The sequence below is a fragment of the Filicampus tigris genome, chromosome 2 (assembly GCF_054856515.1).
Source record: "Filicampus tigris isolate MCC_2025a chromosome 2, RoL_Ftig_1.0, whole genome shotgun sequence".
Taxonomy (NCBI): domain Eukaryota; kingdom Metazoa; phylum Chordata; class Actinopteri; order Syngnathiformes; family Syngnathidae; genus Filicampus; species Filicampus tigris.
Window position 1 is genome coordinate 19,551,573 of NC_141218.1, and position 13,300 is coordinate 19,564,872.

Consider the following 13,300-nt stretch of genomic DNA (forward strand, 5'->3'; position numbering starts at 1 on the left):
AATCACCAGGAAGCTTAGCAAGTTTGGTTGTGACTGCCGACACAGCTGACGAATCGTCGATATGCAGGGGTGGTACTATTTACGCACTTAATTTGTTCATTGGCTGTTGTTGAACTCCTGACATGGGAAACATTCGTTTATTGGATCAAATTAGGTGTCAATCAAAAACCAAGAAGCAAAGCTCTAGTTTGATACCATGCATGCTTAGTTGAATCAACGCGGGCTCCAGCTACGATGGAAAATATGCGTAGTTTATGGAAATATGAAACAGTTGCAGCAGCTAATAACGTGGCTTTATGGATGTAAGGCTTGGATTGGACTAACTATATTACTGGAATACTTTTACAGGACCCATGTTGACGCAATGGAATCGTTTTTGATGGCTTATAACATAATTTTGGACATTTGTGAGGCTGAAATGGTGAGCTCCGTATTTTTTGTGTGTTTGCGAATGTTTGACTTAAATGCTCGCCAAGCCCGCATGTATGATTATATCTTATAATGTTTGGTATCATTCGAATCTGCGGAAACTCAGCTTTCTTACCATATATAACATGCCCAAGAATGCTTTGAAGTAGGGCTGTTCGATTTTTCCTAATAAGAAAATCCTGATCATTTTCTCTCAAACCCGATTTTACGATTACGATTTCTTTGTAAAATAAAAAAAAATAATCAAAAATGAAGTATTTTGAAAGTCTTTTATTTAAACTTAATTTTTTCTTTATTTGAACTCAAAATGCCAGTCAATTTAAGTTCAATGAAATGGATCGGCTGGCTAAAATGCAGCCTCCTACCAGCCCGACCAGAGCAGGGATGATTCAGAATGGTTCAGTTCTATTCCAAGCAATTTCCAAGTTTCAATCCTGGGCTCCCGAGCTCACCATCGACCTGGTCAATTCCGTCAGTTGAGCATACGCTCCACTTCACTTCCTCACTCACTCGGCAGTCGGCTCAGATAGTCGGCTCCTGCAGCAAACAATCCCCCACATGCGTCACTTTCTCCTCAGCCAGCGGACAATCGCTTCCGCATTTCAGCAATTGGATTGAACGCGCTACTCACGTGACCGCATGACAAACACGGAAGTAACCACCGGAAAACAGAGATCTTAATACGAAGAGAAGTGTAACAGAAAGTACAAATATGAAGAGAATGTACAAACAGAACACAATACAGAAAGTACAAATGGGCTACACTCAGATACACCAAAAATAACACAATTGAACGTGCCGATTTGAATGTTTTTAACATCGTTTTATCCACAAAATTCGGTTACGGTTCAAAATCGCTTAATCAAGCAGCCCTACTTTGAAGTTGTTCTGTATATAGCGCGACGTGAAGTCCCACCCGTGGGCCGATGAAATCGCAACGGCAATGCATATTACAAATCGTTTTTTAAGATTGTGCCAATTTTGTAATCGTGGAGTATAATAATTGTAATGGTAATTGAATTTCGATTAATTGCACAACCCTAGTAGAAACCACCTTTTATACAAACTGGCTGGAATACATTAATTTGATACACAGGGAGAGACTCACCTTTAAAGTATTTAACACTTAACTCTCATCCCAATGACATATTTATGTCATTTCAGAGAGGGTCTGAAAAGTCTGTTGCTGAATGAGTTAATTGTGTTGTGCAGACTGTCGACAGTTCCCAGCTGATGGCCTTCTCCATTCCTCTGCCTGATGTTTCCAGCAGCAACATCATCTCACTTCGCGCTACCTTCCCCCCAACAAATATGTGACAGACACATTTGCATGCTAACTGACGGCCGTTGGCGGAGTATTAAGCTGCTGAAGAGCCAGGACTTAGGAAATGAAAAAAGAAAAGAAAAAAAAAGCTTTGCATAAATTACGAGCATGTGTTTTTACTTCAATCCGATGTGTAATGTGCCCAGAAAATTAAATTGTAATCTAATGCTTGGGGGTGATAATAATGTGTTGAAAATATCAACGACAAGACTGATGGCGAGTACAGCCGGTCGTCGTCCAAACTAAATCTACACCTGCTGAGTTTCACATCTGTCAGGGCCTGTGAGCAGTAGTTTCAAAGAACCATCTTGAAGCTTTAACAATGGGAAACAGTAGCATCACGTGTACGAGAATGCAGTGTGTATGTGGCGTCGATCATGACACGTCATCGCACTTCAAAGCTTCCCGGAACACAATTCGGACTGCGATGTCGTGCTGAATGACAAATAGCCATCTGTTCATTATTTCCTCCAGATCCGTACGGGAAAATACATCCCCAAAATAGCATCAAACAGGCCGAGCTGGTGTTTGAAAGTGGGCGTCTGAAGAGCTCACTTTCTCAGGGGGTCTGAGGTTTTTGGGTACAGATTCAGACTGACTTCATTTCAAGGTGGGAAAGGAGAGAGGGGGCCGCAAGCACGCCGCAAACAATACAGACAGCTAAGGAGTTTTTTTTTATAGCATTAATTGACACACAAGGGAATGCGATGCCTCATCTGCTTTCCTTGAAGCTCTGCAGTGATAAGGTGTGGGCCTGCTTTTTGAAGTCAGGCTACAACTTTGCAGCTCTTGGTCAGGAAAAGGCTACCTCGAATGGACGCTTAAAAAGGTGCGCCCAAAGTCAATTTGAAGCTGTACTTGAACCATTTGGAGTATCAGCATAGTTTGGGTCTCCTTTTGAAGATAACACTTTGAATTTTTCTCCTCAACTGTCAGAATCTGTTAAAGTGCTACTGGCACTGAATTTGGCACACTGCCATTGGAAAGGTTTGAAACACCAGTATCACTTAAATTACAAAACTGTGTCCCCCAGCTAGGGCGATCACTATCAAATTGTTTAAGAATTGATTATCGTTTTCGAATATTCCATCGAATTCTAGATGATGGATTTGCACCCCCTTGATTGTTACCCTAGAAAACAAAGGCAACATAGATTAAAAGTAAGGCAAGGTTTTCAAAGTTTTTTTCTCCTAGAATGTTCAGTGCCACGCTGCAATAATGATAGAGATGTAACCATAGCCAATATTATCTTTCTCCATCCAAATTGTTGGCTTTTGGATCTGACTAAATATAGTGCATGGATTGAAGTATCTTTCAAAGTCTTCTTAAGAAAAAGAGCACAGATGGTGAGGGCCGAGACACACTCGTTTAATGACAGCTCAATTCTCTCCTGTGTTGTTTTGAAGACGTTTATATGCCCAAACTATGACAATGAACGCGACCGTGTATGCTGACATGACCTTATCAACCGTTGTGCCATCTCATTAACACATACCCACTTTTTCACTGGGCGGATTGCAGAAAGGGCACATGCCCCTGGCAGCTAAAAGCGGATTAGACTGCCACCGCAAAGATTTGGGGTAAGTTTAGAGGGCTAAGGATCATTGGAAATGAGATTTAAATGAATTAACCTTCAGCACGTTCCCTGAGGTAATGACAGACGAGGTCTAAGGGGGAATTCTTTCTTTTTACATGTTGACATGATCGGATGGCATTGCGCTGGTAGACTTACAATCACGTCAACATGAGCCCGTACACGAATTACAGCAAAGGTATTAACCGTATTTACTGTTGCGCATTAAATGCATGAAATATTTGCCATGGTGCATCATTGACTTAACACAAATAACAGCCTCCTGCAAATAGACCCATCAGGAACACAGTGGGTGGTAACTTGAATCATGTCAACTCAAAGACACTACTGTTCATATACAGAATTTAAATAGTTGACTATGAACCCATTTGAACTCGCTTTGTCTTGTCGTGAATTGCAATAGTTAAATATTGTTTTAAAAAATGCATTAGTAAAATCACAACCACCGCTTTGATATGCCTGACCCCATCTGTAGTCCTCCAGCCACTTATTGCAAAAATCCAGAACATTTAACATGGAAATTGCAAATGTTAATGTGCAAATTTGTATTGTGGGCTTGCATTTTGACCTTTGTCAGTCCCAATGATCTGATTACTTATGCCAATATATTTATTTATATATGTGTGGCATTGTGTACTATGCAGAGAAGCATTTAACATTACAAAATAAGATATTCCGATGGTATCATCTTCTCCAAATGTCATCACATCAGGGAATAGATTAACCTTTAGCCAACAGTAAGAACAGAATTCTTTTTGACAAACACAGCCTGCTAATAAAGTTATCAGCCATTGCTGCGGATGTTCCAAACATGCTGCTGCTTTGTCTTAGACCCAATAATTAATTAGAATTATACGTGTGGGAGAGGTTTAATGTCCCGCGATTTAGTGCATAGTTTTAAAACATCATACGTTTATTGACTTTTACAGACAACTATGACATGCCCATCCAAGTCGGAACATAAGATGGATGTACACAGCATTGACCAGACGTCAATGTCTGTTCGTCTTTAAAGACGTTGACTCCACATAGAATCGAATACAACCTGTGTTGAGTCTTTACATTTTAAATCGGGCCTCAATTCCTGTTTTTAGGTAGCAGTGCAGTTACAGAGGAAGTCAACCCCCCCCCCCCCCCTTTGTAAAAAACAAAGAATACAAATGATGGTCATTTACCTTTTAATTTCTGTCCTCATCGCTTTTTGCCCTCTTTGGTTCATGTTCGCTCTCAGAAGTTTTGTAAAGAACTGATTTAATAACGTTGCGACTTTCGATACATTACGGTCATATTCTTTGGCGAGATCAGCCAAACGCATCCCTTTTTCATACTTTTCTATTATCTCTTGCTTTGTTTGTATGGACAAAAAAACCCGTTTATTTTCTTTTTTTTTCTTTCCCTCATTTCTAATTCACGTAATATTATCGTAACACCTCATGGCCCGAGGGGCGACTGACAAGGACGCTGCATAGACATATCTATCACATATATATCTATCTACCTGTCTATCTACACACATAGACACATACGTTAGAGGTCCCTCTTAGCCAATGGGATGCAAGGAAGATGCTAGGTAATAGCCAATGGCAGAGCAGCTATGAGTATGTTCCTTTCAGGAAACTCTGGCGCTGCGAGAAGCAGCCCATACTGTATTTCTACCTTTCATATCCTGAAATTTCTTTCATAGCAAGAGTCAATATTTTCCTGTTGAGGAGTTTCGTAACTTGAAAATTTCATATGGAGACGTTTGTAAGTAGAGGTACCACTGTACCATTTCTTTTCCTGACAGGACATGTCTACAGTATTGAGCGAGGCATTTCTCTCTTGTCTTTAGTGGGTGATGCGTCTGCTGACAAATTGGTGGCACAGTGTCTTTATTTGAGGTAACATGGTATGTTGTTGCATACTCGCTCTCATTGTAATGGTTAAAATATTTCCGGCCTCGCCATCATCTTATTTCATCGGTAATCTTTCAGGTGACTGGAGGCTAATTTTAGAGCCGCCAGCTGTCATCCAGCACGGCCTGTCACTGTCACTGTACTGTGATCCGCGGCAGCCGGTCTTGTTATCAAACGGAGGCTTGTGACCCGTATTACTAATGTATGTGAAATGCTTTGGCTTTTGAATCCTAAATCATAAGACTCGGATGCTGCGCTGACCACATTTAATGGAGTCATGGCAGAAGTCGGAAGCTGGATTCTCAGGTTATTGTTCAATGCATTCATATTGACGTACAGGGGATATAAAAAGTCTACACACCCCTGCTGAAATGCCTGTTTTTTTTGTGATATTGATAAAAGGATCTCAAGCTAACTTGAAAAACGTTTTCCACCATTACATTAATGCGACCTATAACTCTATAGATTCAATAGCAAAACAGAAGTCACTTTTTCGAGAGGCTGAGTAAAAATAAACAGCTGGGCTAATGTGTTTGCACAAGTGTGCACTTATAACTGGGGATGTGGCCGTCTTAAGAATTATCCGATCACACTCAGACTTATGTTGAATGGGACTCAGCACTCAACTGCCACCAATTAAAGGGCCCCTGATCCACCTCAAATAAAGTTCCAAACAATAGACAGTGTAACCACAAAACCACTAGGGTTCTGCTGTAAAACGTTAGGGCAAGCCTACTAGAACAGCAGAACTTTATTTGTGGTTAATTACAGGCACGTTAGAAGGTGACAATTGCGGTCTGACGCCCATTTAACATTTAATTCTGAACACAGTCGCGTACCGAGTTAATTAGTGTGCACTCTTGTGCAACCGCATTATCGAAGATGTCTATTCTATACTTCTGTGTTTTTTTCTATTTTTTATTATTATTAAGGTTACAGGTCACATTTATAGTTGAATAAGCTTTGAAATTATTTCTCTTTGTCAATTTTCTTTTCAATCGTAAAAACCTGGCATTTTTAACAGGGTGTGTAGACTTTTTATATCCACTGGAGTGATGCAAGATCCCGTCAGAAGAGCAAGGGTACTTTCAGATGGTTAATATTTTAATGGTCTTCGTTCGAACCAATGACCCCACACGGCTACTGATGGCTTCTATAGTTTTATGTTAGTTCCCACTGAAGCACTTACCATGTTTTCCTGTACGATCTGCATTATTCATGCTGTACAATTGAATTTATAGGCTCTTAAGACTACGATTAACAGTGTGGAAGGGAATAGGAAGGCTAAAGAATCTTAGCAGCATACTAAGTAAAGCTTTGGAAGGTTTCATCTACACCGGCAGCAAGTCATTATTATTATTATTAAAGTATAACTTCACCTGCAGGGTGGAGCAAACGGATGTGAATGAGTGGGGAGGGTTGTGAATGCGCTGTTAGTTGTTGCGGTTCCCAAATCCTTGCCAGACACAATCGGGAGAAAAAAAACAACAACTTTGAGGAACCTTAAGGACCTGTGACTGTTTCAGTCGTACATCATTGTTGAAAGGCTACACGCTGACCCCAAATGAGTTTGACTGTTTTCTCATTTGGTTCTGGCACTACCAATAACTTTAGATGGGGTGAATTTCGACCAGGCTAACACAAACACCTTCACTTTATTGGAGTTTTTTATCCAACTGTTGAGGTAGAGGCATTTCGTTATTTTGCCTGTATTTTAAAACATTAAGTGTTAAAGACCATGATTGACAACTATATTTGTGTGCCGTGAAAGATCATTATCCAGTTTAACTTAAATGCATCAAATATTAGTTTTTATTTATTATGAATAATGTATAAAATGTTCATCTATTTATGCCTGATGCCTTTTGTGACAGGCCGAACATTATAATCATCCACTAGCTGGCAAAAGATATAATTAACCTGTGTGGACACGTACACTTGTTACCACTCAGACAGCCGAATAATAGTTTTGTGCTTAAGACGGCCCAGAGTTAAATCTGACAGTCTATTGTGAGTAAATTGTCTTAAGATTATCATCATGTCAGTATTTATATTTTTTGTGACATTTTTCGTTAGTGTTGTGCTAACGATGCTAAATAATGCTAAACGTGTGCACCTCAATAAAAGTTGGATTACATTGGTGTAGAGTGGCTGTAAAATTGCCTTTCTTATTTGCTCCTTGGATGAATGAGAAGTTACAGAGACCAAGCAAACAGCATACTTTATAATCTCCTCTGACTAATACAGTGCCCTCCATAATTATTGACAATGTTGAGTAAGATGTGTTATTTAGCTAATGACAAATTCCGTTTTTGTTAAATAATATAGGACTTAAGTACAAAATAAATAAAGAGGGAAATACAACCTTTAATTCAAGTGCATTTATTCAGTGGGTGGGGTATAATTATTTTGCTTCAAACAATGTGTTCCACAATTATTAGCACCCATGATGTTAATACTTTGTACAAGCACCCCTCTGCCAACAAAACCACCTAAATCTTCTCCTATAATGTATACAGAAAGAGGAATCTTCGGCCATTCCTCTTTGCACAATCTTTCTAAATCATCCAGCGACCTGGCCCCTCTCTTCTGCATTCTCCTCTTTAGCTCACTCCACAGGTTTTCAATGGGGTTTAGGTCTGGGGACTGAGAGGACCATGGGAGGAGCTTGATTCTGATGTCTGATGTGTCTGGTTGAACCATTTCTATCATTTTCAGTATGAGCGTATGCTTCTGCAAAAAAAAAAAAATATATATTTTAAGGCTTAACACATCTGTCCAGCTAAACTATGAGCCGCCTCATGTTAACAAACATACAGTTGTTTACAATTATGTGGAGCAGGTTGTTTCAAGATTACCCAATAATGCACAAAAGGCTTCTTCACCAAGTCCAATAGCAACTACATGTGATCACATACAAGCTCTGGTAAATTTCCATTACTGTATCGGCACTTCTTGATTCATTATAACAAAGTAACGATTGATAGCTCATGCCTCCGGTGTTGACTTTTCACTTCAAAACAATTAAACATTTTAAGTAGTTATTTTTTTAATATATGCGTTTCATTGATCAGCAACAATATCTTTACATTACATGCAGTACCAGAATACCAAGATCCAAGTCATAACTCAAGTCAAGTAAAAACAAACACACAGAAAAACAGGTTGGTAAACTTGTATTATTTGTTACTGCTACAAACAGATGGCATCTTCCCTGTCTGAGGAGCAGACGGACTTTATACAAAGTAATAAACTCTCCTTTCTAAACCGAACAACCTGAGCCACCTCCCATTCCCTCTGATCCCCAGCCATACAAATTCACAGACACACACACACACACGCTTGTTGAATGTGTTTATAGGCTCAATTTGTCACGGTGGATCAGAACATGACCCCTTGCCTCTGCGACGTTTATACATTTTCTCTAGTGGAAAAATCTTGTTGGTGAATTGACAGCAAAAATGAAAAATACTGCAACTTACACCAAGTTCTGGATCAAGCTTTTCTTTTTTTTTTTTAAGTTGTGAATTGCTTCTTTTTTATTGGTTGCTCAATCAAGGTCAGATTGAGTCTGAAGCAGGGGTCTTTGTTTAATAATTAAAGGAACATGTCTATACTGAACCAGTATACAGTATATGAAAGACAGGTTCCAGTATATGCTGCATTTTTTTCGTAAATTACATTAGAAAAAGTATTTCCAACATTAAGAGTCTAACTAACTGTTCCACTTTAATACGCGTTATCATTCACATTTCATTTTCTGTTTTTGTTTTTTTTTATCTTAAAAACCATCTGTTGAACTTGCTACAGCTTGCCTGCCTACCACGTACCCACTTGCCAGTTCCAAATCACATTACTGTTTTGAGTATTTCCTGTGTGCATACTGTAAATTTCCTTCTGCATTGACCCTAAAAGCGACCAGGAACGTTGCCAATGTTACTATGAAACTGCTCCGAATCCTCCAAAAGTTTCCAGGTTAAATTACAAACGTTGTCAAACTAATCAAAGAGGTCTTTGTCAGTGTTTGCCTGGTAACCGATAGTGGCTCTTTGGGTTGTTTCTGCAAGGCCTTAGAAGGAACAACAACAAATGTGAGTGCTAAAGAAATGGCCATGAATGTTTCATGAGCCACTCTCTGCAGGACTTTGCTGTGAATTATGAACGACTACATTGAACTCAAAAGTGCTGATATATGGAAGCATTCAAAACAAATCAAGTAAGATTCATTAGTGATCTCCAAGTGAATCTCTTCACTCATTACTTAAGGAGACTTCCTCATTTGTTGCATGTGTATGGATGGATTTAGTTGGTGTAAAAAAGATTTAGTGAGCAAAATAGAAAAGCCTAACCGAATAAATTGGGCTCATTATTGTCTCAGGGAAAACTCTCCTGTCCCAACACATTCAAAATAATGAATATATACTGTATACAGTTCATAACACATTTATGAGCTGACCTGTCATTAGAAATAAGATGAGGTCACCCAATAACATGTAGTGCTTTTAATTAGACTCTTTCGATTTCAGAGCTCAATACGATATACCATTTGTAACACAATGAATATTTATTTTTCAATTTTTTTGGGTGAAAAATCAAGTATAGTAATAATTTAGGCAGGAAGTGTCAATAAATGGGCCCTCTCTCCCGTTTTCATACTAAATCTGTGAACTGATCATTCACCTTTGTCACCATGCTCCATCCACAAATATCTTGAATAGCGCCTTTTGACTGGGGCTTATTTGGATGAATATCCCGCTCGTCCTCTAGTTCAAGTAGGAGCCATAGAATTCGCGATAAATGGCTACTTGAAACCAAAATGACCGACTTCCTGTTCAAGTTTGAGACTTGTCTGTGCCTCCTGTTTTGTTGTTGACATGTCCACTCACTTTCATGTCCATCGCTTAAACTGGTGCCAGGAAAGAAAGTGGAAGATGGGCCCAGCTCAACCTCGTCCTAATAAACATAAACACCACATAAACATAATAAAGTACATACAGCTCACCGCTGCTTGTTAAGAAATATTTGCTTAGTCAAAAATATAAAAATAAATACCGTCTGACAGTCCAGCCCAGTAAATGTAAACACAGTTGAAGTAATGCAGAGATGACTGATTCGGAAGCTTGACTAGCCTGTTGCCTTCATTCCGGTCTTCTAACGTTCAGGGTTCCCTGGAGGAGTTTTGCTGTGTTGGAGTTAGTGTGACTGTAGGCCAGGATGGGCCACTGGTGAGTCCCCTTGATTCAATCTCCCACACCACCAAATTTTTTTTTTTTTTTTTCAGAAAACCATTTTTTTTTAATCAATAATATTCTTCTCCGGAAGAGCTGGAAGATGTTGCTGGGGAAAGGGAAGTCTGGGCTTCCCTGCTGAAGCTGCTGCCTCCGCGCCCCGACTTCGGATAAGCGGGAGATAATGGATGGATGGATATTCTTCATGAAATGCTGTTAAACAGTCAATATACGCTTTCCACGAAAAACAGGCATAAATTAGGTCGGGGGGTGGGGGTGTTCGGAGGAATCACGGAAAAAATCCAAAATATGAATAAATATGGAAAAACAAAGGGGAAAACATCCACTAATATGCAGATCCGCGGGTGCCGATTTGCAAATATGCCCGGGTCAACTATACTTTTACGTTGTAATATTACCAATCACCACTAGATGGCAGACATGTCTTAGTTTTGCTTACATTGTGTCTTATATTGCCCTATATTACGTGAGTTGGCATGATCATTTTTGTGCGTATTTTGAATAATATGCAGGACAAACATAGTTCCTCAATAATGCACTTAAAGTTGGTTTCTTGTTCACATGTTTTGTGCCGTCCTAGAATGGTCATTTTTATGCAAACGAGCCCTTTGCACTGGAAAATAAATACATGATGTGGTTATTTTGTTGTTTGCTTCAAACCTTTTGTTATTGGGTTAGGATTGTGGATCTTTTATATATACAGTACATGCATTGAAAAAAATATTACTAAGAGCATGTATTTTGCACATATGCATATTTAAAATCGCATTTTTGTCATACATCTGGTTAGGAAATGCTTAGTTTTATGTGGCCCCCAAGGAGCACTGATGAACAATTTTACCCCCATCCAGCTGCTGTTGCATTTCTTTAGCCGGTTGAGAGTGAATCAACAACTTCTGCGGGTCGTATCCAAGTAGCGCACTTCATTCATCCTCACTAATTAATCAACAATCAATTCAACACCATTCGCGGATTTCCTAATCATCATTTATCTGACTAATCCAGCATTTTTCACAATGTGGCAGATCACACAGCTATTCTGTGACTGCTAATACTAGCATGAAGGACAGCTGCACTGAACAGCTAACCAGCATTATTTACATGACAAACGAGTGATAAAATAACGTGGACACCCACACCCATTTTTTTTCATAGTGAATCCCCACACACACACACACACGGCTAGGAGAATATTGATCCGGGCCCCCACACGGTTGAAATGGCTCCGACCCGGAAGGTATTCCAGTATATCAATCTAATGATGTAGCATTGGTATGTACTGTATCTGAGAATATTTACTACTAAGTATTGGTGTGGATTTCTAACCGGCATCGGTATCAGTTCATAACTAGGTGAAACTATATATGAATTATATATAATAAACACCTTTTGTGGGTGGATCTGGAATGTTTGACTGCATCACCGGCTTTTGTCAATCCCATGCTGAATCTCGCCATTGCTTGTTTACAGTAGCAATCGACATGAAAGTATCAATGTTTGAGTGGTCTTCCCACGCATGGCATATTTTCATGTCGGCCCATGTTTATTTATTAACGCGGTGTCTTTTTGTGTTTTGCTCTCATAGGACTCAATGCTCTGCCCTTTGATCCGGCCGCCAACAACGACCCCCTGCACTTCAACAGCTCCAGCGGCTCACTGGTGACTGAGTGTCCACCTTTGGAAAACGCGTCCGAAAACAGCAAGAAGAGGAAGCGAGCCAGCCTGCCTGCAGGTACTGACGCTGACTCAACCGCGGCGGGTTTTTACGTCAAATGTTGTGTGCTTGTTGAATTGCAAATGTGATGCAGCGTGGTTACTCTCATTTTTCTCTCTGCTTCCTTCGCCAACATCAAATCATAGGAATGGGAATTCTAATCCCATTATTATTTGCCGTCACTATGGCGGAAAAGAGAATCTTAGTCTGCGCCATGCTAGGTGTGTCCTCCGGCTCGGCTTGTCTGTCCATCTCTGAGCGCTCTGTTGAGAGTGTGCCTGACTGACTGTCTGTTGCCATGCCAACGCCAGCTGCCAATCAACACAGCAGCAACCGTTTTTTTTTTCCTCACGCTAACACCAAGTGACCTTGCGTATGCTTGTGTATGTGTCTACTCACATGGCTTTTACACACCATAATTATTTTGTATTTTGGATTAACCAAAGGTTGTCCCGCCCGTCAATACGTCACATTAAAACGAGACTTTCTAATTACACAAGTTAATGAACTGCTTTTACGCATGAAAAGAAACTGTCCTTGAGACTAGGAGGTGCCGTTCCTTATTCTTTCTCTGCTTTGCTTTCTAATGTTAATTCCCTTTGCATGGAAAGCAATAATTAGATAATGTACCGTATCAAAAAGGCTTTAAGTGTCCTAATTATTAAGTTGTTAAGGCTGAGGTCAACAATGAAGCCACTTCCAAATGAAACCAAATTGACTCTTCAAACACCAGGAAAGAAGGGCACTTTTTATGCTTTCGTGATGTCACAAAGAAGGATACTGCAAGTGCAATGATAACCATAGGACAGGATAGAATCTATTGCAACACATGGAAAAAGGTCTAGATGCTCAAGCATAATCCACCCTTGCATCCATTTTCAGAACTGCTTATCCTCATTAGCAACATTATATCTATCAATCTAAAACAATTGCTCCACAGTAATTAAACACACAAAGTAATTTTACCAAGTAGATGTAAATAGCATCCATCCATCGTTTTTCAGGAGCACTTGTCATCATTAGGATGGCGGGTGAACTGGAGTTCATCCCAGGTGACTTTTCTAAAAGCTTTTATTCACCCTCACATTCACACAT

At 39.7% G+C, this 13,300-nt stretch overlaps 1 protein-coding gene across 5 annotated transcripts in view; it reads left to right on the forward strand.

Annotated features, from left to right (window-relative positions):
• The window catches only part of enox2 (ecto-NOX disulfide-thiol exchanger 2), a 191,512-nt gene that overhangs the window by 70,921 nt on the left and 107,291 nt on the right, over window positions 1–13,300 (forward strand). For all 5 annotated transcript variants that reach the window (XM_086017831.1, XM_086017830.1, XM_086017833.1 and 2 more), the window contains one exon: window positions 12,077–12,223. In XM_086017831.1, coding sequence (XP_085873957.1) covers window positions 12,077–12,223 — 147 coding nt within the window. The remainder of the gene's footprint in view (window positions 1–12,076; window positions 12,224–13,300) is intronic.